Genomic DNA, 27,271 nt, shown 5'->3' with positions numbered 1-27,271 from the left:
GTCAGACATAGTAACATTGCAGCTGTGACTTTTACTGAAATATGACCAGGATGTCCATTCAGACATTAAGCCATCAGATTGATGTAATGGAGGGCATGCCTGAAAAGGGCCTTCGAGGAAATTCAAGTTGGAAATGTGTGACACACCCAACAGTGAGTCACGGCAGCGCTGCTGATATGAGGGTAATAACAGAACTATGTCTGGATTTGGAGCAACACAAATGAGCTGGTTCAGACGGAAAACTTTGACTCATGGTCCGGGCCTTTGTCAGAGATTGTGACACTGTGGATCATGTGTCTGACTGCAGTTATGGACTTTTCTGTTCCTCTATCTGAAATCTTATGCTCTGAACAGCTTTTCTTTTAGGTAGCCAAGTGTCAGTGAGTGAAGGGGCCGCAGAGCACCCACAGTACGGAAGCTTTTATGCCACTGTGTGGATCAACTTTTGCTTGATGTGACGCTGCATGCTGTGGACGGCCCAGTGCCTGACATACTTTAACAGACATCACTGTCTCTTCATGTTTGTGTCATGCTCTATTCAAGCAGTTAAAATTAGCATTAGTAAGGCTGTCACTTTTGTTGATAGTCAGGTCCACATATGAAGAAGCATATATCTATACACACACACACACACACACACACACACACACACACACACACACACACACACACACACACACACACACACACACACACACACACTACTTGAAGTTATTCCAACAGATAACAGCCAACTGCACAAACATTTTTTACCTGTGGTGCTACTGTAAAATTATGGCTTTTTGTCTTTCCTTGCTGTAGAACATGTTTTGATATTGTTTTCCTAAATGATCAATGTTAGAAGACTCTTAGAACTTAAAACTGTCCGATTTTCATCAAAACTAATTTTTATCAAAACGTGTTTTTATTTGTGTGCGAGATAAAATTTAATATAGTAATTTTGAAAAAGGCAAAACAAGACCATGTAGTGCTTTGTTTTTCTGAAGGCATGCTGTTCAGACTTGTGCTGTGTTTGAAGTGTTATAGGACTGTTGCCCAGTGTGACCCAGTAAGCTTGCTGTCATGAGTACAACATATAAAATCACTCCATGTGACAAGATGCAGTAAAATAAGGACCAAACAGTAATAGATTTCTGTTCTTATGTGTATTTGCTTTCTTATTCTCAGATTCTACCAAAAAAAAACAAGAAAACGCTTCATTTGTACATCAGCTACAGGGAGAAATGAATGGATCACATCCAAACCAAGACAATAAATTCTTTTTCAGAAGCCTAATCAAAAATCCCAGTGTCAAAGTGTCTACAGAGAAGGTGTAGCTGAGAAGTGTGTTAGCTAAGCAGCAGCAGCTCTGGTGCCCCACCTATGCTACACAGGATGTTTTCAGCTACACCTGTGTTTTGGCAGCACTCATAGCCTGTTACAAATGTAAAATCCAGGAAAGCAGACTTGAAGCTAAAAACTACACTACAGCTTGCAATTATGAGTGTGTAACAGGTTGTACAAACTGATTACAGCACATATGTTTGAGTCTTCTCTCTTTGAGTGAAACATTTTCTGTAGGCACAGCTCAAGGAAGAGGACAGTTGACAACCTTTAGCGTTTAAAGAATAAGTGCTATCCACTGACGAAAAGACAAAAATTTAGCACCCCGCTCCTTATTCCTACCTCACAGCTGTGTCTTCTCTCTCTGTCCTTCTGTCAGCAAGCGTCAGTGGGCCTGCAGGCTCCACGTTGGTGCTGAGACAGGATGAAAAGGTTCAGGCGACATGGCCAGGAGTCCCAGAGGGATCGACTGAAACAAGAGCTCTTCCAGTTTAATAAGGCAAGTTAACCCTGATGCATCGCACTGTTTAGATCAAATACAGTAGAACATAACATCACAATAGATGGTAAGGAGCATTTGGGCCAGAGACATGACCCAACATTTGTTACAAGCAAAAATCATGTCAGCAGACCCTTCCAAAAACGTTAATCTGGAATTTGTTTAAATACACTTAAGTGAACAGGTTATTGAAAAAAGTCATGCAGATAATTAAGAGGACATGCTCTAAATTGGTTACTGTGGATGCACATGTAGGAGCCAGATGTGCTGCATGTGTTGATGATGTGTTGATCCTATGGTCCTGACGTTTTCCTAATATTGTGCTGTGTCTATATAATGACAGACTGACAGCACACAGGCAGAGTGCAGTTCCCATCATAAATGTGTCTGACTTTAGTAACTAGTTAAATGTCCAGAGGTTGAAGATAACTTAGAGATCAGTTGACCACTTTGTGTTTGCTTCCATCTTACTCTGAATTTGAATGGAATTCTTTTAAATACGGGGAAGGTTCATTTTGTGTTATATTTTTTTGTCCTAGTCTGCTGTTGTTTTCCCTGTCTCTCGTCTTTTGTCAGTGACAGTGCTGTAAAAAAGTATTTGCTGATGTCTTATATTTTTGCATATTTCTCACACTTAAATGTTCCACATCCTGAAACTAATATTTACACATATTTAATATTAGACGGAGAAAACTCACAAAACACAAAATGCACTTTTTAAATGATTTATTGAAAACCTATATCACCCCTGTGAAAAAGTAATTGCCCGCTAAACCTAACAGCTGGTTGGACTGCCCTTGGTAGTGGCAACTGCAGTTAAATGTTTGCGATAGCTTGTAATCAGTGTTTTACATTGCCATGGAGGAATTTGGACCCACTTTTGTCTGCAGACTAGTTGTCATTTGACCACTTTAGATGGTTTTCAAGCACGAACTGCCCATTTATGGTCGTCTTGCCCAGCATCTCAATTGGATTAAGTCCAGACTTTGACTCAGCTACTCCAAAACCTTAATTTTGTTCTGTTTGAGCCACTTAGAGATGGACTTGCTTGTATGCTTTAGGTCATTGCCATGCTGCAGAAACCATTTGTACTTGAGCTTTAGGTCATGAACTGATGGTGGATATTCTCCAGAAGGATTTGCAGATAGAGAGCAGAATTCATGAGTCCATCAGTTATGACAAGTTGTTCAGGTCCTGTACAAGAAAAGCAGCTCTAAACCATCACACTACCACCTCCATGTTTCACTGTTGGTATCATGTTCTTCTTGTGGAGTGCAATATTAGCTTTACTCTAGATTTAACTGTCCCATGTCCACCAAAAAAGTTCCACCTTTGACTCATCAGTCCAAAAGATGGTATCCCAAAAGTCGTGGAGCTCATCTAGATAATTTGTTGCAAAAGCCAGACGAGTCTGTATGTTCTTTTTGGTCAGTAGTGTTTTTCATCTTGCGACTCTCCCATGAATCCATTTTCACCGAGTCTTCCTTGTTGTGGAATCAAAGTAGACAGACCTTAAATGAGGGAATTGAGGTCTACAGTTGTTTTGATGTTCATCTGGATTTTTTGTGACCTCCTGGATTAGATATCGACACACTCTTGGAGAAATGTTGGTAGCCCAGTCACTCCTGGTAAGGTTCACCACTGTTCCATGTTTCACTATTTGCGGATAAAGGCTCTCACTGTGGTTCTCTGGAGTCCCAGAGTCTTCACAATGGCTCTGTAACCCTTTCCAGACTGCTATATGTCAGTGACTTTGTTAAACATCTCTTCTTGAATCTCTTAAGAACATGGCATCATGTACTGCTTTTTGAGATCCTTTAGCTACTTAACAATGCCAGACAGGTTCTATTTATGTGATATTTCTTCAAGTCTGGTGTCAGTTCAAATATAACCAATTATCAGCCGGTTAGTATCCCCACAGTGGTTTCTAAATTTGCTGAGAGGTGGGTAGCAAAAATTGTAAATTAACATCTAAATAAAGGGCACTTCCCTTTGCATCCAATGCAATTTGTTTTCCATGAAAATCACTCTACAGAATTTGAAAACTCTGTTTATAGAAAAGATTGAATGCATGTTGGACACTAAGGCTTGCGTTGGCGCAGTATTTTTAGATTTGCGAAAGGCATTTGACACTGTAAATTATGAAATGTTTGTGTCTAATTTAACAGATTCTAACTTTTCTTTGGATGCTATTCAGTGGATTAAAATCTTATTTAGAACTCAGGAAGCAGTGTGTCTGCATTAGCAGTGTCAAATCAACTTTTCTAGATGTCCCTGTTGGATTACCTTGGGGTCATTACCTGGCCTTCTGTTATTGTGCTATGTATATTAATGCCAAATTCATGAGCTAATGTGTAATTTCAAATGTATGCCAATGATGCTGTCATCTTCACCAGTGCCAAAACTACTCTAGAAACATCTTCTATTCTTACTTCAGCTATGGTTCCTGTAAATGAGGGGCTTTTTAAATTGTGCCTGCTTCTGAATTTAACTAGAACTGTTTGTATGATGTTCACAAAGCATCCATCAGACATAAAACAATCAAGAGTCTTTTTGAGAGGATAGGAACTAGAAATTGACTCTGAATTCAAATATCTTGTGACTCTTGATTTCACACTGTGTTTCAAGAACCACATTAAAAGAATATCTAATACAGTGAAATTCAACCTAAACAATTTTAGACAAATCAGACCTTTCATAACACTTGGTGCTGCTAGAATGTTTCTACATTCCATAAGAGACGCTTGCCAACCTTCAAAACTCACCCTCAACAGTGGCTGAAAGTGAACCAGTCTTGTGACCATTGACCCTTATCTACATTCCTACCTTCATTGTGTACTCTTTGTAATGTGCTTTTATTGTGACCTATTGTCCTGTGTTTCATTGTTAAGTTTTTTTTAAACCTTGTTGCTATAATCTGGCATATTTACATTTATTGCTGTCTAAATAGATGTTCATTAATGTGTATTGTCCCTATCAAATAAATAAATAAATATTTAGAATCAACAAGCCTAGGTGGTGCATGTCAGAGTAACATCTACATGAATGCCAGGACCCAAGGGTTCCCAGCAGAACAGTGCATTGCAAAAAGATGAGTGTTTTCACTTCACCAGTTAGTGGATTTAATATTGTGACTCATCTAAGTATTTCAAGAAGTGCTTCACTAATAAGTAGCTGCAGCGTGAGATTGCACAGGTCACTACATACGACTTTGCAGTAAAACATCAGATGATTAGTTTGTCCGTTCAACTGTGTTTCAGGTTATCCTATAGTTTATATTTGACGACAAAAGTAATACATTTGGTCATTGTTCTTGTCATCAATGTATGCATTTTATTTAGTATTACTCTTTCTTTTGTTGTAAATATTTGGTCAACAACAAATCCTTGATTTCATTGACGAAATTATGAGTAATACAAACAGGTGATCAAAGGTGTGGCTGCATGCTTTCACAGCTAGCCAAGGGAGTGAACATTTTTATTAATGTGTAGGCAATAAGCATTTTAAACAAAAAATACAAATTATATCTAGTGATGGATGTTTATAAAGCAGGACCATGCACATACAGAGCTGTAAATATTTAGCTATCTTTGCTTCTACCAATGTGCATGCACACAGTTTAATGTGTACAGTCTTACTCTGATTTAGCTGAAAGGGTTGTAGTAGTTTCCAACCAACCCTTTCAAATGAAATAACATTTCTTTTTAATGTGCTACTGAATTCTGACAGTTTACAAGACATTTCTGGTTTACTAACAATTGAAAACCAGTGAAAGAATTTTTTTAAAGAGTTATTTTTTTGGCCTTTTTTGCCTTTATTGTAGAGGACAGTGGAGAGAGAGTCAGGAAACGTGGGGAGAAGATTGGGGGAAGGACATGCAGCAAATGGCTGTAGGTCGGACTCGAACCATGACCACTGCGTCGGGGACTATAGCCCCTGTTCATGGGTCGCCCGCTCAACCAGTTAAGCTACCGGGGCGCCCCCAGCACTAATTTTTAACAGCACTGTAGGAATAATACTAAACATTGTACTCAGTTCCTTGTCTCAGTGATCTCCTGTCACTGTGTCTGTGGTTACAGCACCGTGTCACCCTTCTCCTGTCTGTCTACTCTTTCCTCCTCAGACAGTAGAACATGGATTCCCCCACCAGCCCAGTGCCCTGGGCTACAGTCCCTCCCTGCAGCTGCTTGCCATTGGCACCCGCTCTGGCGCCATCAAACTGTATCCTTCACTGTACCTGTGAATAAATATCTGGGAGGAACTTTGGCTTCATGATTGAACTTGAGGTAGGAGGTGCTAATGAATGCCTGTCACGCTGCTAAATCCTCCTCTGGTTCAGGTAGGACATTTTTCCACACAGCTGCTCAGTGCCACCTGGTATTGTTAGACAGTGGCGTCTGTGTCACAATAGCCTTTTGCACAATTATTCATTGAGTGTGCAGTGGAGCCAGTTGGTACACTGTCCCCATTGACACAGAGACACACACTGGTTTGATAATGACGGTACCTTGTCTCATTAGGCTTATCCATTCCTACAATGGAACAGATTGTTCCTGGATAAAATAGCAAGAGGGCTCAGATGAAGGAAAAGCTCTCAGTAAATGCTATGAGTCAACTTCAGGCTATGCCAAGGGACAGGACAGATTCTGTTCTTTTTATGTAGCACCAATCATTTAATAATGTGATGCTTTAGTCAGTGTCTTTACAGTGAGGTTAGGGTCAAATATACTGCAGCAACCATGGAGCTGCCTTACTGGTTTACACATTGACCCTTCAGCAGCATAGGAGATTGAGCTGCACTCCTCATGTTGTTTGGCAGATTCTGCACAATATGCTGCCTGCTTGGGGCCTGTACCTCATGCAGAACATTAGGGTTTCTGGTATAAAGAACAAAGTTAATTTGTAGTTGACATAAGTCACAATGGAAACCAAAAGATCACATCTAGTAAAATATTTTTTAAAATATATAAACAAAATAAAAATAAAGGTAAATGACAAAATCAGTTACTGAACAGAACATTGAAAACATGAATACAATGAAATGTAATTGATTACAAGAAAACTATTTCTAATCAGAAAGGTGAAAAAGTAAGTTGCAATTTTGTGTTTAAAGATGTTGCTTGACTCGAGCATATTCAGTTTTATTAGGAAAAATCATTCCTACAGGAGCCTGACATGGACAGAAATGTTATGTTTACATTAAAATATATAATAAGTAACAAAGAACATAAGATCAAGTGCTCCAGATTGACCTTTTCAAGTATCATTTTAAAAAGAAAAAAATCATTAACTTAGAAGTTCTGCAGTAGGCTTCATGTTGTTGGACTTCACAAGTGTTTCACATTTAGTGTTTGCACTTGTGTCTGGATTGCAAACGTAGTTTTCCACGCAATGTTGCACAACAGCAAATATTGGGCCACAGCAAGAGCAGTACATACCATTCTAAGCTTATTGTCAGAATTATGACTTGAAACTCAAAAGTGAGATATAGAAAAAAGAATCAGGCAGTAAGAAAAGGTCAGAACTACAGTGGCCCCCTAATCCTCTTCTGTTAGTTTAAATCAGTCTTGAAAATACACGTTTGTTGTATTCAGGACTAATTGGGGAATGACTCCCAAAGGAAGCAGGCTTTTTGACTCAAGTTCACCTCACACATCTTTGCCTCCCCTTCAACCTTCTGCCCTCCCCCAGGAAGGATTCTGACTCTTGTAATGTTTTACAGACTGCATCTTGTAATTTAACTAAATATTTAGTTCTCCAGCTCTCACTGTAATATTAATGGGCCTTAAATTAAACTTAATGTTGATACTGGCTCCTGGTGTCTTTATTGTGGGTATGTCTGCGTCTGTCATAAATCTAGACTTTCCTTTACCAGTGTTCAGTTACGGAGCTCCAGGTGTGGAGTTCATGGGTCTACATGACGAGAATGCTGCCGTCACACAGGTGCACTTTATGCCCCACCAGGTACTGTCCGAGAACAAACACGTGAAACATAGCAACAGCATTTCTGCTCTTTAAATTTGAAACATTAAGAAAAAGTATTCCAGCTGCCCACTGTTCTGAATAGTATTGATGGATCATGACTGTTGTTTAGGTTGAACTGGTGACTTTGCTGGATGACAACAGTCTGCACATGTGGACTTTAAGAGGCCACAAGGGCCTTTCTGAACTTCTGGAGATTGGACGCTTCACGCTCACTGGACCTCCCGGGTAAATCATACATTTACAGCCATCATTTCCACCTTTCCACAGAAAATTTTCCAGAAACAGTTTTGGGATCTCAGGAATTCTTCTTGCATTTTAACTGCAACAAATCCAGTTTTGTTTCCAGGCTCTTGTTTCTGCCACCCCAAAATCCTTGATGACAAATTTAGAACTGTTACACTAACAAACTTCTGTGATGGAATATTTTTTATAATTCTAACAGGACCTATTTCTGACTAAATCATTACTTAGTTCTTGAAATGAGTTAGTCAGTAAGGCATATTCCTCTGCATCCATGGATCTGCATAGTCATCCGTTCATCCAAAAAATGGCTAGCCGACATTCTAATTGATTTCACTTTACCCCTCATTTCTTCATCAGTGCCCCTCCAAGTGTGACCAGAGTGACTGCAGTACTGGCTCACACCTCAGGGGAGCTGCTGCTGTTGGGGACAGAAGGAGGACATGTGTTCATAGTTGAAGTCCCTGGATTCAGAGAGCTGGAAGAGCGGAATATCAGCCTTGACCAAGTCGCTGCTAGGTGGGCAATTGCAAAACATCAACACACATTGTGGAGTTGTATTTGTAATTAAGTTGGGTAGTTTTGTGAATTTGAGTGCATCTATTTGAGGATGTCTAGCTGTGATTAGTCCATTTGGGGGAGGAATTAGTGCAAGAAAACTGAAAAGGGTGCTCCTCCATATACAATACTGTAGCTACGGTGGAAACAACTGTTTGGCTGTATACTATATCGAGAAAACCATTCCGTCGGGCTAGAGTCTGTCTCTCAGTGTTCAACCATGTAATTCTTCTGTCTGCTGTATGAGCATTTTATTACGGTGGTTGTGATTCACAATAATAGACTACAAATCAATAGCCGTTATGGCAGTGTTTTTAAAGTGTGGGGCACGCCCCCTGGGGGGGGCGCAGAGGCATGACAAGACGTGGCGTGAGTGACTGGGAGGAAAAATCTGCGTGGAACTAATTATCTGAACTATTGTTTAATCGTCGGCCTGTTTTTCGCAGCGCACAACAATACTCAAACTGCGCTGGCCGTTTCTCAATACCAAGTTTGCAAATATAGACTTGCAAGTACGCACTCAGTAATACGGACTCCCGAGAACGCATCATTAATGTGCAATTGGAACACCAGCATGCTTGATGATGTCAGCACCTCAGCTCATCTACTCCGATTATCTTTACAGAAAAATAATGAAATGGAATTAGATATAATAACACAGCCCTGCTCATTCATGTTTTAATATAAAACTGTTAAAATCTATGTATACACTACCATTCAAAAGTTTGGGGTCCCTCAGAAATGCCCTTATTGTTGGACAAAAAAAGCATTCTTTTTCAAAGACGATAGCTTAATATTAATCAGAAATACAGTCTACACATTGTTAATGTGGAAAATGACTATTCTAGCTGAAAGTGGCTGGTTTTTTAATGGAATATCTACATAGAGGTACAGAGGCCCATTTCCAGCAACCATCACTCCTGTGTTCTAATGCTACATTGTGTTAGCAAATTGTGTTGAAAGACTAATTGATGATTAGAAAACCCTTGTGCAATTTTGGTAGCACATGGATGAAAATGTGAGTTTTCATGGAAAACATGCAATTGCCTGGGTGACCCCAATCTTTTATTCATGTGCTAATATAATTGCACAAGGGTTTTCTAATCCTGTGTATGTATGTCTATATGTATGTACACGTCCTTGGACTCACCTTCACATTTAATGTTTTTTCATTATTTTCATGACTATTTACATTGTAGATTCTCACTGAAGGCCTACCAACTATGAATGAACACATATGGAATTATGTAGTAAACAAAAAAATGTCAAAATGTGTTTTATATTTTAGATTCTTCAAAATAGCTACCCTTTGCTTTAATTACTGCTTTGCACTCTTGGCATTCCCTGGATGAGCTTCATGAGGTAGTCACATAAAATAGTTTTCACTTCACAGGTGTTTATTGTCAAAGTTAATTTGTGGAATTTCTTGTCTTCTTAATGGGGTTGGGAACTTCAGTTGTGTTGTGCAGAAGTCAGGCTGGTACACAGTTGACAGCCTTATTTTACAACTGTTAGAATCCTTGATTTATTGACAGCTGTAGTTTGTGATGCAGTCAAACCATACTGTCTTATTCTCAGTTATATGAGTGGATCCACAAAAACTTCTCAGAAACTGATTACTGAATAAATATTAAACTTTGCCAAGGACACCACGTGATGCAGGCTTGTTTTATGGAACCACGCGTGTTTTATCTGAACACGCCAAGTGCACAAAACCACAATGCAATGGCCTGCTGCTCTTGATATGGTGTAAACAGTGATTGATGAGAAAATCACTGCAAAATTGTTCTTTGGTCAAATATCTGCGCCTGCCAAGGAACGGCGGAGTTATGTGACGATCGGCGTACATTTGTCTGTGAATCTGTCTGTGTGTGTGAAACATCACTCAAAAACGGACTAACGGATTTGGATGAAATTTTCAGGGAAGGTCAGAAACAACACAAGGATCAAGTGATTAGATTTTGGCAGTGATGCGGCTTATACTCTGGATCCACAGCTTTGTTAAGGATTTCCCATTGCGAGATATAGCAGCCGGCACAGCGTTGCTGTAACCATGACATGAACACTGTGTCAGTTACTTGCTGACGATCACATGATTGCGATCCTACTACAAACTGACTGTGATTTATCAGGTGGAAATCATACAAGGAAGAAATGATTAAACTGTGGGGTGTTTCTGAGTCCCATCAATTCCTGCCGCCTGCTACGTATTTAGGTCATGCAATGTAGCAAACCCCAGCCAGACATGTTAAGTTCAGCCGTCAGCCTTATTTTGAACACAAATTCACCTTTCTGTCCTTCACTCATTTCTTCACAGTAAGACCTTGTCCCCACTAGGTGCTTCTAAGTTTAGACACATCCTTTGCTAGACAGCAACAGCGTGGAACCGTTTTCTTTCATCCTTATATGAATTTTTGGACTTTTCGGCAGCGTCTTCGTCATGTCAAGAAACTGCTTCTTAGATAAACACGTCCTGTGCCACTGGAATGGTGATAAAATAAAAGCCTGTAAAATTAAAAATACGCCTTCAAAATAAAAGCATGGAGGGAATGGTTATTTTAACAGTAGCAAAACAAAGGTTTGCCAAAAGTGATGAACTGATCAGTAGACCTTTATAAGAGTAATTTGCATGCAATTCGGTACCCATACATAACATGCACAACATGCACATGCGTAACACATGCCTGTGCTCAGTGCAAGGTCATTTTTTATTAAAGATTTCATCCGTTGGAAATGATACATCAACTGAGCAGCCTTGTGGAGTACTGCGCTCTCTCTTTTCTAGTTGTAAATGTTGTCAGTGCACCATTTTCACTGCAGGAGCCTTTGTGCATGTTCCAACCACAGGGAACCAAACCACTAGCACCTCTTTCAGGGTTGTTTTAGGAAGACAATTGTACCGATTGCGAGACAGGTGTTTTTGAGGGGCCCTGAACACAACTGGGTGGGTCATAGTTCTAACTTGTAGAAGACAATAACAATAACCACCACCTTTTTTTTTTTTCTGCTTTCTTGATGTCCTCTTTGAGTGGTTGGGGATGAGAATGGGGATGTACAAATCAGAAACACAAACTTCAAGATTATGTAAAGGAGCTCTTAGACTAGGAATTTACACCCTGATGCAATTAACACAAGTACATGTTTGTTAATAAATAATAAACAAAGCTAATGAGTATTTTTGTGTCATATTCTGTGGTGTTTTTCCCCTGCAGAAAAATACAACGTTGTACTCTAGATTTGTAATGGATGGCCCATAAACAGTGTATTGATTATTCTGGCTAAACTGTTGTCACACAAGATTTATTCCATCACACTGCCTCTCAACCCCTACAGATCAGTCGTGAGTTTGATGTTGTGTATGTGTGTAGTCGCTGTGTTGTCTTATTTTTTCTTCTTTTCGTCGCTCTAGTGTGCCAGACGACTACATCGGCCGCAGGAATCTGGAACACGTAGAGGCCTTACAAGAAAACCCAATCAACCCAAATCAGGTTGTTATTGGCTATGGACGGGGTCTCATGGTCATCTGGGATTTAGAGAAACGATGTGCCATCCAGCATATCCCTGCCACACAGGTAGTATAAGACCAGCCAATCCTGTACAAACTGTGTTTACAACCAGCATAATCTTGACATATATTTTTTTATGTATTCTAATGCAACCATAGCAACTGGAGAGTGTGTGGTGGACTGAGGACGGAAGCTACATTCTCAGTTCACACAGCGATGGAAGTTATTGTCGATGGATGGTGGGTGGTGAGGATGTGAATGACGAGGAGGAAAAATCAGACATTCCTTATGGTGAGAGGAAAAGCTGTGACATTTTAGTTTACTGCCACACATGAAATGTGCTTTTTTTCGAGGCTGATGGAAACCCAACTCCTTTTGTCACTGCAGGACATTTCCCTTGCAAGGCCATTTCTAAAATAATTCAGCTCCCTACAGAAGAAGGGTAAGCTCACTTCATTCCACACTGAAATTCACTTGTGACATGTTTTACACAGCTTCCCTCAGTGAAAGTTGTCCTAGCATTCTCGTCGTTTTCCTCAATATGTAGAAGGGGCTGTAGTTAAACATTAGCCTTTGGGCAAACTGAACTGAACTTGAACCTGTGTACATGTTTGTGTAGGCCTCCATTCCTGCTGTTCAGTGGTGGTATGCCTAGAGCCAGCTACGGGGATAGACACTGTATCACAGTGATCCACAGTAAGACACATGTAGCTCTGGACTTCACCTCCAGGATCATCGACTTCTTTGTCATCAGAGATGGACTGCAGCACACAGGCAGGCAACACACCAGCAGCCACTCTGCATATATCACACACACTCAGTCATTGTTTGAGTATAGATTGTTTTTTTTTTACAGTTTTAGTAAGTAAATGGGATTATATCCTGATATATTTATGTTGTTACATAATTATTAGTCAGTTCGGTCAGACAGATTTTTAAAGACATTTTCCATATGCCCTCTCCCTTTCTCGTCACTTTTCAGCGACTGTGGTGTTGCTACTGTGTGCACTTACATGCATTAAGATAACCTGTTTACACTTGGCTTACTGAAATAATTTGACTTCTTTCTTCAACATAATATAATCAAGAAACAGGATACATCCATTTTGTAGGGTAGGTAGGCCCCAAACCCAGCTCTGCTTCCAGATTTGTAAGAACCCAGGGATGTTGAATTAACCTGTGGAGTTTTTGACCTTTAAGGCTGTGTTCAGACTGCAGGCCCAAATCTATTTTTTGACATATCCAGATAATATCAAGTCTGGACAGCGAAAAAAGGAGATTAAATGAGATCTTTACAAATCTGACATAAACAATATTTAGAGATGGGTTGAAGTGGGGTTTTAAGCAGATTTCCAGAGGCTTCCTACTTGAGATGCTCTAGCTGCTAAAATTTGATGTCAAAGTGTCTTTTGCATCACTAACAATGCGACATACAACACCAATGTCAAATCCAGAGGACATAATCCATGCTACATGCTATTATCAGAGCAGCATTAGGGACAACATGGAAAACAACAGTCTGAGGACAATCCCCAAAATACGTAGTCTGCTGATTGACTGGAGAGCAACAATTTCTGCTGCTTCCATGTTGGGAGTATTAGCCTGTTTGTTTGGGGTTTTTTTTTTTTAATGACCCTACCAAGTAGATCTAAAAGTCAAGATGTCTCAGCCTCTGCTCCTTAAGATCTACCACCATGGTACATAATTTGTGGGGATATATTTTGTTATGCTTCTTATTCTTATGGGCATCACTCAAAAGCAATACATAATAGAAAGTGCATACCTCAGTGTATGTGGAATACAGTCAGATTACGATTTGCACCTGTCTGCTTAAATGTTAATCTGGGAACAATGCTCTCTCTCAGAAATTGCTGTAATTGGCCAACAACAACATTAATTTGATACCACGTATGTAGCATGCAAAGACAAATTTGTTGGGAAAAATTAGCTTAGAGGAAAACATTTTTCTATGCCTGCATCACCCTTACTCCATGAGGACTCAGTGTTCTGATTTTGGTCGTTTTGGTGCACTTTGCCGTTTACTTCTGCCTGTTCATGGGTTATCAATGGTATTTTAAAACATTATTTAGCATTATTTAATGACAAACTGCTAGTACTAAGAGCATGTGTTCTTTTGTCAAGGAGATCATAACGGAGCTTAAGGCAGTCCTCTTGGTTTGCACCCTGTACAAATAAATTCATAAATTGCTGGAGTACTCTTTCAGACAATGTTTATGTTCCTTAAATTAAGTCATAGAGAAGCACCAGTTAGCCACCAGCACCATATCAAAAGATTTCAAACAACTAGCTCTGAATATGCATGCAGTACATGCATATACAGTGTGCAACTTCCTGTTCTACTGGTTTCTCCCACAACCTGGTTTCTTGTGTGCTTTTAAATACAGTCATTGTGAACTGCCATTATTATTGGGTGGGTGTAAACCGCCTGAAGACATGTATCTCTAATACACATGGACCATACAAAGTAATTTGGGTGTGCTGCTGTCACATAAGTGGTATAGGCCAAAAGTGGGCCTTTTGTTTCAATGTGAGTCATTGAGATATTTACAACCACATAAAGTTTTCCCTTCTCAGATTTACCCAGCAGAGAAGAAAACCATGTAGACCAGAGAGAATAGCATATCTCAGATCGGTGTTGTAACTGTTGGTGTTCTGTCCACCTGCAGGAGATCCCAGTGCACTGGTGGTACTGGTGGAGGAGGAGCTGGTAGTGATCGACTTGCAGACGGATTGCTGGCCTGTCATTCAGACACCTTATCTAGTCCCCCTCCACAGCTCCGCGATCACCTGCTCCCACCACGTCTCTGCCATACCCCTTAAATTGTGGGAGAGGGTCATCGCTGCTGGAGAGCTGCAGAATACACACTACTCTAAAAAGGTACACCTGTGTTTAAAGACTTTTGTCACTTTTGTTCATTTCCTGCATTTATGTTGAACAGTAATCATTATCCTCTTAATGCTTTATCTTATGTGACATTTGAAATAAATGCTTTGGAAATAAAGTTGTTTTAATAAGTTAAATTCAAGAAGACCTAAATGGTCTGGCTTTATGAAATGTATCTTACAGAGAAGTCATGATATAAATCATCTTTTCCTATCGGCTTTTCCCTTCAGGGGTTGCCACAGCGAATCATGATGATGTGAATATTATGATTTATTGATCAAGTCTGTAATCTTGGAACACACCTTAAATGATGCTACATTTTCTTCAATCATGAGTAAATATAGAAGTGTTGTACATTTTACACTTCCTAAACTTGACCGTTTAACCCTTGAAACTCCAAGAAGTTTCTGAGCATTCTTTGCTCCTTTCGCAGTTTACCTTACTGTATGCTCATTTTTCACAACAATGTGAAATCCCGCAGCTTTACATGCATACTGTTTTGTTTACAACACGTTATGGTGTAAACAGTTCATTTTTGGAAAATATTGCAATGACATATGTAGAATGAAGTCATTTTGATGAAGTATCCTAATCTTTACCTTGGATTTGGTGTGTATTTCCTGACTAAACCAAAAGTCATAGTCGATAAGTTCAAGGACCGTCGGACAGTTGAAAATCTGACAAATCTTACTGTTTTTACAGTCCCTTCTGATGATAAATACTGTTATTTTGGCAGTTTTATATTTTAAAACAAGATCCCTTTCAGAACTATCGGCAGGTCTTGGGGTTCAGAGGGTTAAAACATTCTTTACTATTGTGTGACCTTGTGTTAGCATGTACTCAGGTTTTGATTCCCTTACAAGCACCCTTTGCTTTTTAAAACCATGATCCCGAACAGTATGTTTAAACACATGCTAAGAGTACTGAGGTTCTGAATTACCAGGATCAGGTCAGCCCCTAAAATAATAATTTTTTGCCGTGCACAGGCATCAGCACATAACAGAACCTGGGTGTGACTCCAAATAAATCCCCTGCGGGGATGTTCATCATATGTAGCATTTAAGTGCCCTAAATGTATATGCATTCTTTTATTTCTGGTTGAACTGATGGCTTTAAGTTGGTCTTACTCTTAAACTTTAATTTCCCTTTTATCCATGTCAGCCATGGCCAATAACAGGTGGTCAGAACCTGGCTCCAGATCCTCCACAGAGAGACCTGCTGCTCACAGGGTGGGTACACCTGCACTTCATACATCTGTTTTGGAAGCTTTCTGTGACATTGTGCAAATCATTTTAACCGTGACATGCTTATTTGTACATATAGGCATGAGGATGGAACAGTGCATTTCTGGGATGCATCTGGAGTCTGTCTGTATCCCTTGTATAAGCTGAGCACAGCTGGAGTGTTCCACACAGATGCAGATCCCAACGACAACATGAACCAAGGGGCCGAAGGAGAGTGGCCGCCATTCAGAAAGGTCTGTGTTTGTCTTACACGTCACAAAAATAAATCCTTTAAAAAAAAAAAAAAAAAAAAAAAAAACTGCTAGTTCAGTGTCTGTTGAAAACATGCCTGTTTGGAATGGACAAATGTTTGGACTCCAGTAGTGCTGCTTGACAGACAAATGAAAATATTCAATGGGGCAATATGTAATATTACGTTGCTATAATAGCAGCAGTGCAGAAATTATTTTGTGCATGAGGACGAAACATTTTAAAAATATATTTTCTACATGATAATATGAACAGAACAGTTTCAATATATATATGTACGTATACATATGTGTATATATACACATATACATACACACACACACACACACACACACACACACACACACACACACACACACACACACACACACACACACACACACACACACACACATATATATAGGAACCTTCCCAGCAACAGCAAGTTAACATTTATACATCTGTATTGTTATTTTTTCTCTGGTACCAGCAGAAGCATGTTTTCTTTCATCAGGGAACAGCAGAAACAGTCTATGTTCAGTAGCAGCTGTCCCTGTTAGTGAGGTGAAAAAGTCCACAGCTGGGACTGACTGCAGAAGACCTTTTACTCTGTGAAGTCCATGTTTGGACTTCTTTTTTGGCCTTTTTAGGCTTTATTATATAGGACAGTGGAGAGTGACAGGAATCATGGAAATAAGCTCAACTGGCCGTGGGTCAGACTCGACCTCTGCATCGGGGACTGTCATCCTGGTTTATGTCGTCACACAAAAAACCTTCCAGTGATGCAGGTTGAGGCTCATATGTGCTGCCATTCGTTGGTCCTCCGATCGAAATCTTCGACGGTACTAATCAGAATGCAGTCTATAGCTAACTACTTCTCTGCAGCTGTTAGGTTGTCTTGTTTTAGTTTATCACTATTTCTCCCATACACTGAATACAGCCAGTCTGCCGAAGCCTCCCTCCACCCTGCTTTAGTTTGGTGAGACGTGATAACATCCTTCTGTGATGAATGAGTGAGACTTTATCTGGTTCTCTGGTGGTTTATTGAACCTTCACACAGGCTACTGTGGGCCGTAGCCAATGCCAGAATAACTACAAAAACCCTATAACTTAGCTCCAGAATTAGCCGCTGTTCCCAGCTCTCTCTTGCTCGACACAAACACTGGTAGGGAGTAGCACACACACACTACTGCTGACTCTCAGCCAATCAGAGGTGCGCTAACTAAACATGGCACATTCACTGACATTAGGTAAAACTGGAACTGAACAATAAACACTGAAACCTCAACAACAACATCAGTCCGTTACAATAATAATTTTTTAAAACTGCGTTAACGCACGATAAAATGATTGTCGGCGTTAATGAATTGACATGTTAACACAACAATAACGCGTTAACGTGCCCAGCCCTAATACATAAGCCTTTCAGATGCAGTTGTCAGGCACCATATAGTCACATAGGCTACTTCACACATTCTCAGTTAGTATTGAATATGTGTCAGGGTAAGAACATATGTATGCACAGTGTCAGTCTAATTTCCCATGATGATCTACTAAGTGAGCAGCAGACCATCTCTAGTTTAAGATATGTTACTGTATCTAGTAGCCACTGGAAAAGGGTGAGTGGGGTAGCACTTCTTTTTTTTTTTTTTTTTTTTTTTTTAAATTTAAACTGCTTGTCCAGCCAGCATCAAAGAGTAGGACACCTGTCACCACTGGACAGAGGTTAGAGGTGGACCATTTTCACTAGTGATACCAAAAAGGCCCTTTTTTGATTTTGTACTATGTGTTTTTATGTTATTTTGAAGGACAACTCCATCCACTCATCATGCAGCACATTAATCAGCCTCTGAATTATGTGGTTCTGCTGGAGCTTTGTAAAGCCGAGAAAATATCAGTTTAGGGTTTGAACTGCAAGTTATGCCACAGATGTGAAAGTGGAACTTGACAGATATAGTTGTTTTGCAGGCAATGGGCAGATTATATTATGGGAAATTCATATATTGGGTCCTGCATTTTTAGACTTGAACACTGGATATTTTATCTTCTCCTGCATTTCATTTTATTTTTGAGTTCACCTTCTGTTCATTACAAGACCCACAACTTTAAAAGTGCAACCCTAATCTGCATTCCACAATGTGTTTCTTTCCAGGTTGGCTGTTTTGACCCTTACAGTGACGACCCAAGGCTTGGCATTCAGAAGATCCATCTCTGTAAATATAGTGGTTATCTGACTGTAGCTGGCACGGCAGGACAGGTGACTGTTTATTTATATTTACTGCCTGGAATTCATGTCAAGGGTTATACACTGTTTTCCTTTCTACGAATTCATCCGCACTGTCGCTTCATCCCAAAAGTAATACTACTACACTAGAAAATACTGTTAAAAATTAGTGCATACACACCAAGATGGAATATTGAGTTGTACTGAAGTAAGAACAGAGCAAAACCGTGTAGAAGGTAGTATTTGTTTCAAAGTGTGAAGTGAGCGCAGTAGGGTGACAATGTATTGGTTGTTGTACTGATGTAATTAAGGTTTTTTTTCTTTCACTAGATATTCTATAATGTTATGTTCATCAGAAATTGAAATAAAGGGTCAAACAACTACAGCAAAAATGTGTATGCATGACCAAACTAATATTTGCTGAAGTGATTAGAGGGGATGTGAAATTTCTTTCTTCTCTTTTTCGAGGGTTGCGTGGGGCAGCTGATGTTTTTTGTGATCCAGTATTCTAAATGTAGCCTGATGTAAAATGAGGGCCCTGCCACTTAGACTTAGTTTGATGTCACATCATTATACAGTTGTGTTCAAAATAATAGCAGTCCCACATCACTAGCAAGATAAATCACCATTTTTGTTAGAATTTCAACTTCTACACTACAAATAAGTTTTTAGAAGGTTGAGTAAAGATATAGAAAACCAACAGGCATGCCGTGCAATGCTGCTGATTCTGTGAAACTGAATCATTAACTGAAAGGGGCGTGTTCAAAAAAATAGCAGTGCTGAGTTCAATTAGTAAGGTTGATTGATGTGGAAATTATGTGGAAAAAAATCAAGGCAACTGACGCTGCATATGCTGGCTGTGCATTTGTCCTTGAAAAACAGAGTAAAATGGGTCGTTCAAGACACTGTTCAGAAGAAGAGCGTTCAATGACAATGACCCCAAACACACCAGCAAGCGAGCAAAATCATGGTTCCAGACAAACAGAATTCAAGTAATGGAGTGGCCAGCAAAATGCCCGGACCTTAATCCCATAGAAAACTTGTGGACTGACATAAAAAATGCTGTTCATGAGGCAAAACCAAGAAATGCAGAGGAATTGTGGAACGTAGTACAATTGTCCTGGGCTGCAATACCTGTTGACCGGTGCCAGAAGTTTGTCGACTCCATGCACCACAGATGTGAAGCAGTTATCAGAAACTGTGGTTATGCAACTAAATATTAGTTTTTGATTCTCAGGAAAGTTGAATCTTCAAGCATTTCTTAGTTTATACAGTACATTTTTGAGTTTGTAAAGAAAGATGTCAACACTGCTATTTTTTTGAACATATTTCTTGACTTTCTGTAAAATATTATCAAATTCAATTACTTTTTCCAATTTTCTTGCTTTGAAATAGAATGTGCAGTGTCCCCAATGCATTTGTGTTCATTAACATACAATTTATTTGAAGAATTTTGAGGTTTACTCACCTTTTTAAACGCACTGCTATTATTATGAACATAACTGTATTTATTCACAGTGTTGGTGTGTCTTTGTAGATCCTGGTGCTGGAGCTGAATGATGAGGCAGCAGAACAGACAGTGGAGGCTAAAGTTGTAGACTTGCTACAGGGCCAAGAGGGATTCCGATGGAAGGTAAATGCCAATACTGGACTGGTTATTGGGATTATGTTTATTCTTGTCTTCATCCACACTCAGCAATTCAGCTTGTTTCTGCAAAAAAACAGAGGTGCAGAAAAACATTATGTGTGGCCAGATTAACTGTTTGGTACATTCTTTAAAAAAAAAGAATACACTGGGGAACTCAGCAACACCAAAAGACCCGGAAGACCACAGAAAACAAGTGTGGTGGATGACAGAAGAATCTTTTCTCTGGTCAAGAAAACGCCTTCACAATAGTTGGCAAGATCAAGAAGACTGTCCACGAGGTAGGCGTATCTGTGTCAAAGTCAACATTTAAGAGAAGACTTCACCAGAGTGAATACAGAGGGTTAACCACAGGATGTAAACCATTGGTGAGCCTCAAAAACAGGACGGCCAGATTAGAGTTAGTCAACAAAACATCTAACAGAGCCTGTGCAGTTCTGGAACAACATTCTATGGACGGCTTAATTTGACTCAACACAGGAAACCTCACCTGGCCCAGACACGGAAGGATTGACGGATTGATATCTATGACTAATACCTTTGACTAAACGTATAACAATAATTACAATAAGAAAGAAGCCAAAATTAATAAATTACATCAGCGCACCCCTGACCCGCCGGCCAGCAGGCAGATGGGTCTCCCCACATAAAGAGCCAGGTTCTGCTCAAGGATTTTTTTCCCTGTTAAAGGGGTGTTTTCCTTTCCCACTGTTGCCTTTGGGCTTACTCTGGGGGTTCAGGCATATGGGTTCTGTAAAGCGTCTTGAGACAATTTGACTGTAGTTGGCGCTATATAAATAAAATTGAATTGAATAGATGAGACAAAGATCAACTTGTACCACAATGATGGGAAGAGAGCATGGAGAAGGGAAAGAACTGCTCAAGATCCAAAGCATGCCAGCTCATCAGTGAAGCATGGTGGTGGTAGTATAATGGCATTGGAATGTGTGGCTGCTAGTGGAACTGGCTCTTCTATGTTTACTGGTAATGTGATGAATTCTAAAGTGTTTCAGGCAATATTTTCCACTCATATTCAGATAACTACATCAGAACTCATTGGATGGTACTTCACAATGCAGATGAACAATGACCCTGCAGAAGAGTTTTTTTTAAGGCAAAGAAGTGGAATGTTGTGCAGTGGGCAAGTCAATCACCTGACCTGAATCCAACTGAACTGCATTTCACTTGCTGAAGACAAAACTGAAGGAAAATGCCCCAAGAACAAGCAGGAACTGAAGACAGCAGCAGTACAGGCACAGCATCACCAGGAATGAAACCCAGCGTATGGAGATGTTTATGGGTTCCAGACTTCAGGCTGTCATTGACTGCAAAGGATTTACAACCAAATGTTGAAAGTGACAATTTGATTTATGATTATGGTAGTTTGTCCAATTACTTTTGGTCGCTTAGAAAAGGTGGAGGGCACATAAAATGCATGTAATTCTTATTCTGTTCACCTGATTTAAGTGTAAATACCTTCAAATTAAAACTGGAAGTCTGCACTTAAAGCACATCCTGCATGTTTTATTTCAAATCCATTGTGGTGGTGTACAGAGCAGAAATGCTGAAAATTGTATCAATGTCCAAATATTTATGGACCTGACTGTGTGTGACATGATTTCTACAAAGCTACCTTTTCACGACAGTGTGAAGCTGATGTTTTTAGATTTTACATAGACTCTGCTTTACTCTAGAAAGAGGACCTAAAACAGAGGGAAAAAGCTGCATTTACAAATTTAATGGCTTAGTGTTGACATGGTATGAGATAAATACTTGCACTTACACTATCACAGTTTTAATGCTATACATGATATTTCCTGATAGCTGTCAAATCTAATAGCGCTGATTGTCCTGGTACATCCTTTGTATCATTATTTGTTGTGCACTGTACCGTCAAACACTGGAATTATGATGTTTTTCTTGCCCACTAGGGTCACACTCGACTCGATGTGCGTGAGGAGCCAGTGTTGTTTCCTCCAGGCTTCCAGCCCTTTGCTCTGGTCCAGTGCCAACCTCCTGCTGTGGTCACTGCCCTCACACTGCACTCAGAGTGGAAGCTGGTAGCATTTGGCACCAGCCACGGCTTTGGGTTATATGATTATCAGCAGAAGAACACCGTCCTCATCAAGTAAGGAGACCCAGAGACTGAGAATAAAGCTTTATTTGTAAATAGAACAATCACTGTGTTTGTTCTCTCCAGGATTCTCTGCTTCAGGTTATAGCAGTTGCATAGTTACATGTGCCATTTTCCTTCTACTGTGACTAATTTAGTCCACACAGATTTTTTCAGTTGGTTTGGATACATTTTTTATGTCACATGCCATTTCCTCAGCTAATAGCCTCTGACAGCTGCTTAAGTCATAGTCCTGTTAAGACCGTTGTGCATAAGAAGTCATTTTCATGGTCAAAATATAATACATATTAGGGGTGAACACAGTATTTGTGTATATTTCTATTTATCACTGTATGTGCTAATTCAGTGTTTTCCAAATTGTAGGTGCACACTAAACCCCAGTGACCAGCTGGCCATGGAAGGTCCTCTGTCAAGAGTAAAGAGTATAAAGAAATCCCTCCGACAGTCCTTTAGGAGAATCAGACGCAGCAGAGTCTCTCTAAGAAAACATCACGTCAACAACACTGCCAAGGTGGTATCAGGAGTACTGCTCTAGGGAGGAATTGCCCACATTCTTCTAGGTTGTTGCATGTTTTTCTTACTTCTCCTTGTCTTGACTCTCCTCTCCTTAAACAGCTCCAGGAGGCTAATGCTCGTTTAGAGGCTGAACTTGCAGAGATGGAGCTGGCTCCCGTCCAAAGGAAAATTGAAGCTCGCTCCTCAGATGACTCCTTCACCGGCCTTGTACGGACGCTCTACTTTGCTGATACCTTCCTCTCAGACAGTGAGTTTCCCTGTTAAACACTGGACTTTGCCAGTAAACTGCACTAAAAGGTCCTATCCATAGATCAATAACTATATCACAATAGAACTGTATAGAAAAACTGATTATTTCCCGTTTTAGTGTATGTGAAAGCATTTTCTGACATGTCTCTTCATTTTCTTGTAGGTTCACATAATACACCCTCCCTATGGGCAGGAACCAATGGTGGCTGTGTTTTTGCATACATGCTCCGCCTTCCTCCTGTTGAGCACAGAGCGGATGAACCTGTCACCGCACAGCCAGGTGTGAAACAGGATTTTTGATATTTGGGTGGAATATCCTCCCACCTCTGTCCTCTTGTAATGTTATCTCCCTTCTGTTTGCCTCCATTATCCCAGCCAAGGAGATCCAGCTGATGCACCGTGCCCCTGTTGTCGGTATCGTGGTGTTGGATGGTCATGGGGCTCCTCTACCTGAGCCACTGGAGGTGGCCCATGACCTGGCTCGCTCGCCTGACATGCAGGGCTCACACCAGCTCCTGGTCATATCTGAGGAACAGTTCAAGGTCAGAGTCACACCCACACCCACACACACGACTGTCACTTTGGCTTCACAACATCCGACATTCTTTTTGAATGTGATCAGTGGTATTGTTGCAGTATGAGTTGCTAATGGGTTGCTTGTAGCCTGAATTTGTTAAAGGTATCATATCCTTCCCCTTTTTAGGAAATATAATGAAAGTCTCGCATGACCTCCACATGATGGGGGCTGTAAAGATGGTTCATTTCACCATGAGTGTACAACCTCTGGTTATAGCCCTGTTCTAAATGGACTGTTTTAGTCTGTCACTTTAATTGCAGCTGAGGAGGAAGACTCTCTGCACCTGTTATTGACAGAGCAGAGAAATACAGTTGACCGGAGGCAAGGGACCACGAGTTTCTATCGCTTCGAACTTTTGCTCTGAGTGACCATTTTACTTGTGAATATTTCTGAGCACATCTGTTTTTTTTAACTCGTGTGTGAGTTTGTCAGACAGCATTGCTGCTATAAAATCAGTATTTTAGTGGTGGAACAAAGCAGCAGTGGAAATGCCTCTGAAATGAGTACTGGTTCACCTGTAGTCTTAACAGGTGGTGTTTCAGTCATTATTTTATGCTTATTTTAGTGTCTGACACTAGAAACAGAAAAAGCTGTAAACGAGAAATGTTGTATTGGGAATAGAGCTATATTAAAAAACAATATATGTATGGAGTGCATGGAGACTTGTTTGTTCACTCTTGCAGCCAACAATAGAACATTTGATGTGCTTTTCTCTTGGTTGAGACATTTTACAGTCAACAAAAGAAGCTCTAGATTGTAAATAAACCTGATGGACTGTGAGGCAGCTGCTCATTCTGAACTGCTCACCTGGAAGCAGTGAGGGGTCTTACACAAAGGCAGATTATACAGTTTTGTGTTGGACAACTATCAGTTCCTCTCTTGCTACATAAACACTGGATAAATTCTTAATACCTTGTAAAGCAGGGAGGCTGTCTAGTCGAGAGGGGACTAGAGGAATAGTAGCAGCTTTTATTTTACACCTCCAAGTTTGTATACTTGAATAAAAATAAAATGGCTTTTTACTGTATTATACCTTTATTATCCACAAGGGAAATTTTTGATTTCCTTTACAACACTTCAAGTATATGCTAAGCGCAAATACAGAACCGCTGAAATTTTTCAAATCCGTAAGCACAAGGCTACAATGCAAATTTTCGTTAAGCCTTTATTTAATCAGCGACAAAAGCATACTCGTTTTATTTTTCGCAAAAACACTTATGCTGCCATTTTTTTTGTATTTGTAGCACAGATGGACACAGGTACGAATAATTTAAAAAAGGTTTTCTAATGCACTTATAGGGGGAAATGTTGAAGAATATAGCTTCATTACTATGCGTTTCAATGTATTTCTATGGGGTTTAAGGATCTTACTGTTTTCTTATTTAATGACCACTTTCCTTTTTGAGGATCCTCAGCCACTGGTTCAGATGTTGTTCCAGAGGCTTTTCCACCTTGATAAAATTATAAATAAATCGCAATCTTGTGCTTATATTGAATATTTACGCAAAATGTGTTACTTGCAGTTGACATTGTACCTTAATAATTTGCTGAGCTGCAGAACTTGCTTCACCTTCCACAGGTTAAAAAAAAATTTTATGTTATAAATCAGTAAACTCAAATTGTTGTAAGACATGGAAACCCTGCATTCAAATATTTTTAAGGCGAAAGATTTTGTAATGGTTTTCAACTGCTGTATTGCTGTGTGTTCAGGTTTTCACCCTGCCAAAGGTGAGTGCTAAAATGAAGTTGAAGCTGACAGCTGTGGATGGCTCCCGAGTACGGAGGGTAGGCGTGGCCTGGTTCTGCAGCAGTCGGACGGAGGACTATGGTGAGAGCGGCCTTGTGGTTCTGACAAATCAGGGCGATGTACATGTGGTGTCGCTGCCACATGTCAAGATGCAGGTTCAGTATCCTTGCATCCGCCGAGAGGACGTCAGCGGCATCGCCTCCTGTGTTTTCACAAAGCACGGCCAGGGTAAAAACATGCTCACACACACATCCATACACCCTGAACAGACATTATGCCATGCAGTGCATATCCCTGTAGACTTTATCATCAAAACCAATGGGTTATATCTTAGGCCTCAAATATCCCTGTGAAGAGGTGAGGACCAGACATAGTTTGTTAAATTTCAAATATTGTCGCCACTATCCACAAGTGTAAGCCTCTAGATATCCTCATAAAGATTTCACTACAAGCAAACACACACAGGGGGAAATTACTGTCCTCCCCAAAAATGTCCCTGCTTAGAGGTTAGTACTTTAGGATGCTTCAGGAGGTTTAGGGATGGGCGTGCAGCACTAAACATTTCTGATCAATTGAGTCCTTGTTGCGTTTTGTGTCTCACAGTCATTCCAATTGGATTTTTTTTTAGGTCTGCTTTGCTACTTGTATTTTTTCAATAGCTCACCCCATTTGCAAAGCATCCAATAACAATCATTAGCAGCACAACTTGAATCTCCTTCATGCTTCCTGCTGTTGGAGTGTCCTCCCTCATTTTATACAACGTTGTCATGGTTGTATAGTCTTATCCATTACTGCTAGCATGTACCCACTGTACCTGTGTTTTGTCTGTTTATCACTGCTTTGATTGCAGCTCTCACAAAGCCCCCATGTGCCGTTTCCTCCTCCAGGTTTCTACCTGATCTCTCCATCAGAGTTTGAACGGTTCTCACTGTCCACCTGCTACCTAGTCGAGCCTCGCTGTCTGGTGGAGGCTCCTCTTCATTCTGGCTCCTCCAGCCAACGTCGGTCACAGCCTGATGGAGCTTCGTCCACTCATAGGTATACACAGCTTGAGTGTTCTTCTTTCGATCTTCATCTTTGAGTTTTCAAGAGAACTTATGCCTTTTATGTCTTCTCTGTCCTTCTAGGACCAGACAAGACAGTGAGGATGCAGGTAAAAAGTCTGTCAGAGGCTTCAAAGAGACTCTGTAATAATAAAAACCAGCATTATACGTAAGCATGCATGTGCCATTGGCTGAGGAAACACTGGACATCCAGATGTCGTGTTATGTTTGATGTTGTTTAACTCTGTGCTTGTGCTAATGTGCTGTATGTCTGTTTTTACACACATACTTTCTTTGTGGCTGACTTTACGTGTCATCTGCCTGCGTGTTACAGAAAGTGCAGCTAGACGTGTTATGGAGCATGCTTTGCTGAATGACGAGAGTGAGTACTCAAGAGAGAGAGAGTGAATGTACTGAAACTTGTAGCTGAGAAGTGCTACAGGGAGCCCACATGTCACTGTATTTGGTCCACTAAAGTCCTGCTTCAATTGTAATTGCATTGTGGGCTGTCTCTCTTATCTGGTATGTCAGCTTTCTGCTCACATTGTCATTAGACACACCCACATCAGCAGGTGAACTGTCACACAGCAGTGTGTACCAAACATCATCCATTGCATGATTTGTCCAACTTCCCTTTGATCTCAGCAA

The 27,271-nt window shown here is 40.2% G+C and overlaps 1 protein-coding gene across 1 annotated transcript in view; it reads left to right on the top strand.

The window, feature by feature from the left end:
• Nucleotides 1-27,271, top strand: part of llgl2 (LLGL scribble cell polarity complex component 2) — a 46,032-nt gene that overhangs the window by 13,791 nt on the left and 4,970 nt on the right. The window contains exons 2-24 of the mRNA XM_023289018.3: nt 1,703-1,822; nt 5,946-6,043; nt 7,705-7,786; nt 7,917-8,032; nt 8,408-8,566; nt 12,015-12,177; nt 12,270-12,402; nt 12,499-12,553; nt 12,731-12,885; nt 14,799-15,010; nt 16,178-16,245; nt 16,340-16,493; nt 18,641-18,745; nt 20,250-20,345; nt 22,289-22,485; nt 22,855-23,002; nt 23,107-23,254; nt 23,420-23,536; nt 23,632-23,798; nt 25,544-25,808; nt 26,468-26,618; nt 26,708-26,733; nt 26,958-27,005. Of these exons, the coding sequence (XP_023144786.2) occupies nt 1,748-1,822; nt 5,946-6,043; nt 7,705-7,786; nt 7,917-8,032; nt 8,408-8,566; nt 12,015-12,177; nt 12,270-12,402; nt 12,499-12,553; nt 12,731-12,885; nt 14,799-15,010; nt 16,178-16,245; nt 16,340-16,493; nt 18,641-18,745; nt 20,250-20,345; nt 22,289-22,485; nt 22,855-23,002; nt 23,107-23,254; nt 23,420-23,536; nt 23,632-23,798; nt 25,544-25,808; nt 26,468-26,618; nt 26,708-26,733; nt 26,958-27,005 (2,938 nt within the window). The 5' untranslated portion in view covers nt 1,703-1,747. The remainder of the gene's footprint in view (nt 1-1,702; nt 1,823-5,945; nt 6,044-7,704; nt 7,787-7,916; nt 8,033-8,407; nt 8,567-12,014; nt 12,178-12,269; nt 12,403-12,498; nt 12,554-12,730; nt 12,886-14,798; nt 15,011-16,177; nt 16,246-16,339; nt 16,494-18,640; nt 18,746-20,249; nt 20,346-22,288; nt 22,486-22,854; nt 23,003-23,106; nt 23,255-23,419; nt 23,537-23,631; nt 23,799-25,543; nt 25,809-26,467; nt 26,619-26,707; nt 26,734-26,957; nt 27,006-27,271) is intronic.

This window comes from Amphiprion ocellaris, chromosome 18 (assembly GCF_022539595.1).
Source record: "Amphiprion ocellaris isolate individual 3 ecotype Okinawa chromosome 18, ASM2253959v1, whole genome shotgun sequence".
Classification (NCBI taxonomy): Eukaryota; Metazoa; Chordata; class Actinopteri; family Pomacentridae; genus Amphiprion; species Amphiprion ocellaris.
The sequence above is the reverse complement of the archived record's forward strand: the minus strand, read 5'-3'. Positions and strand labels throughout refer to the sequence as shown.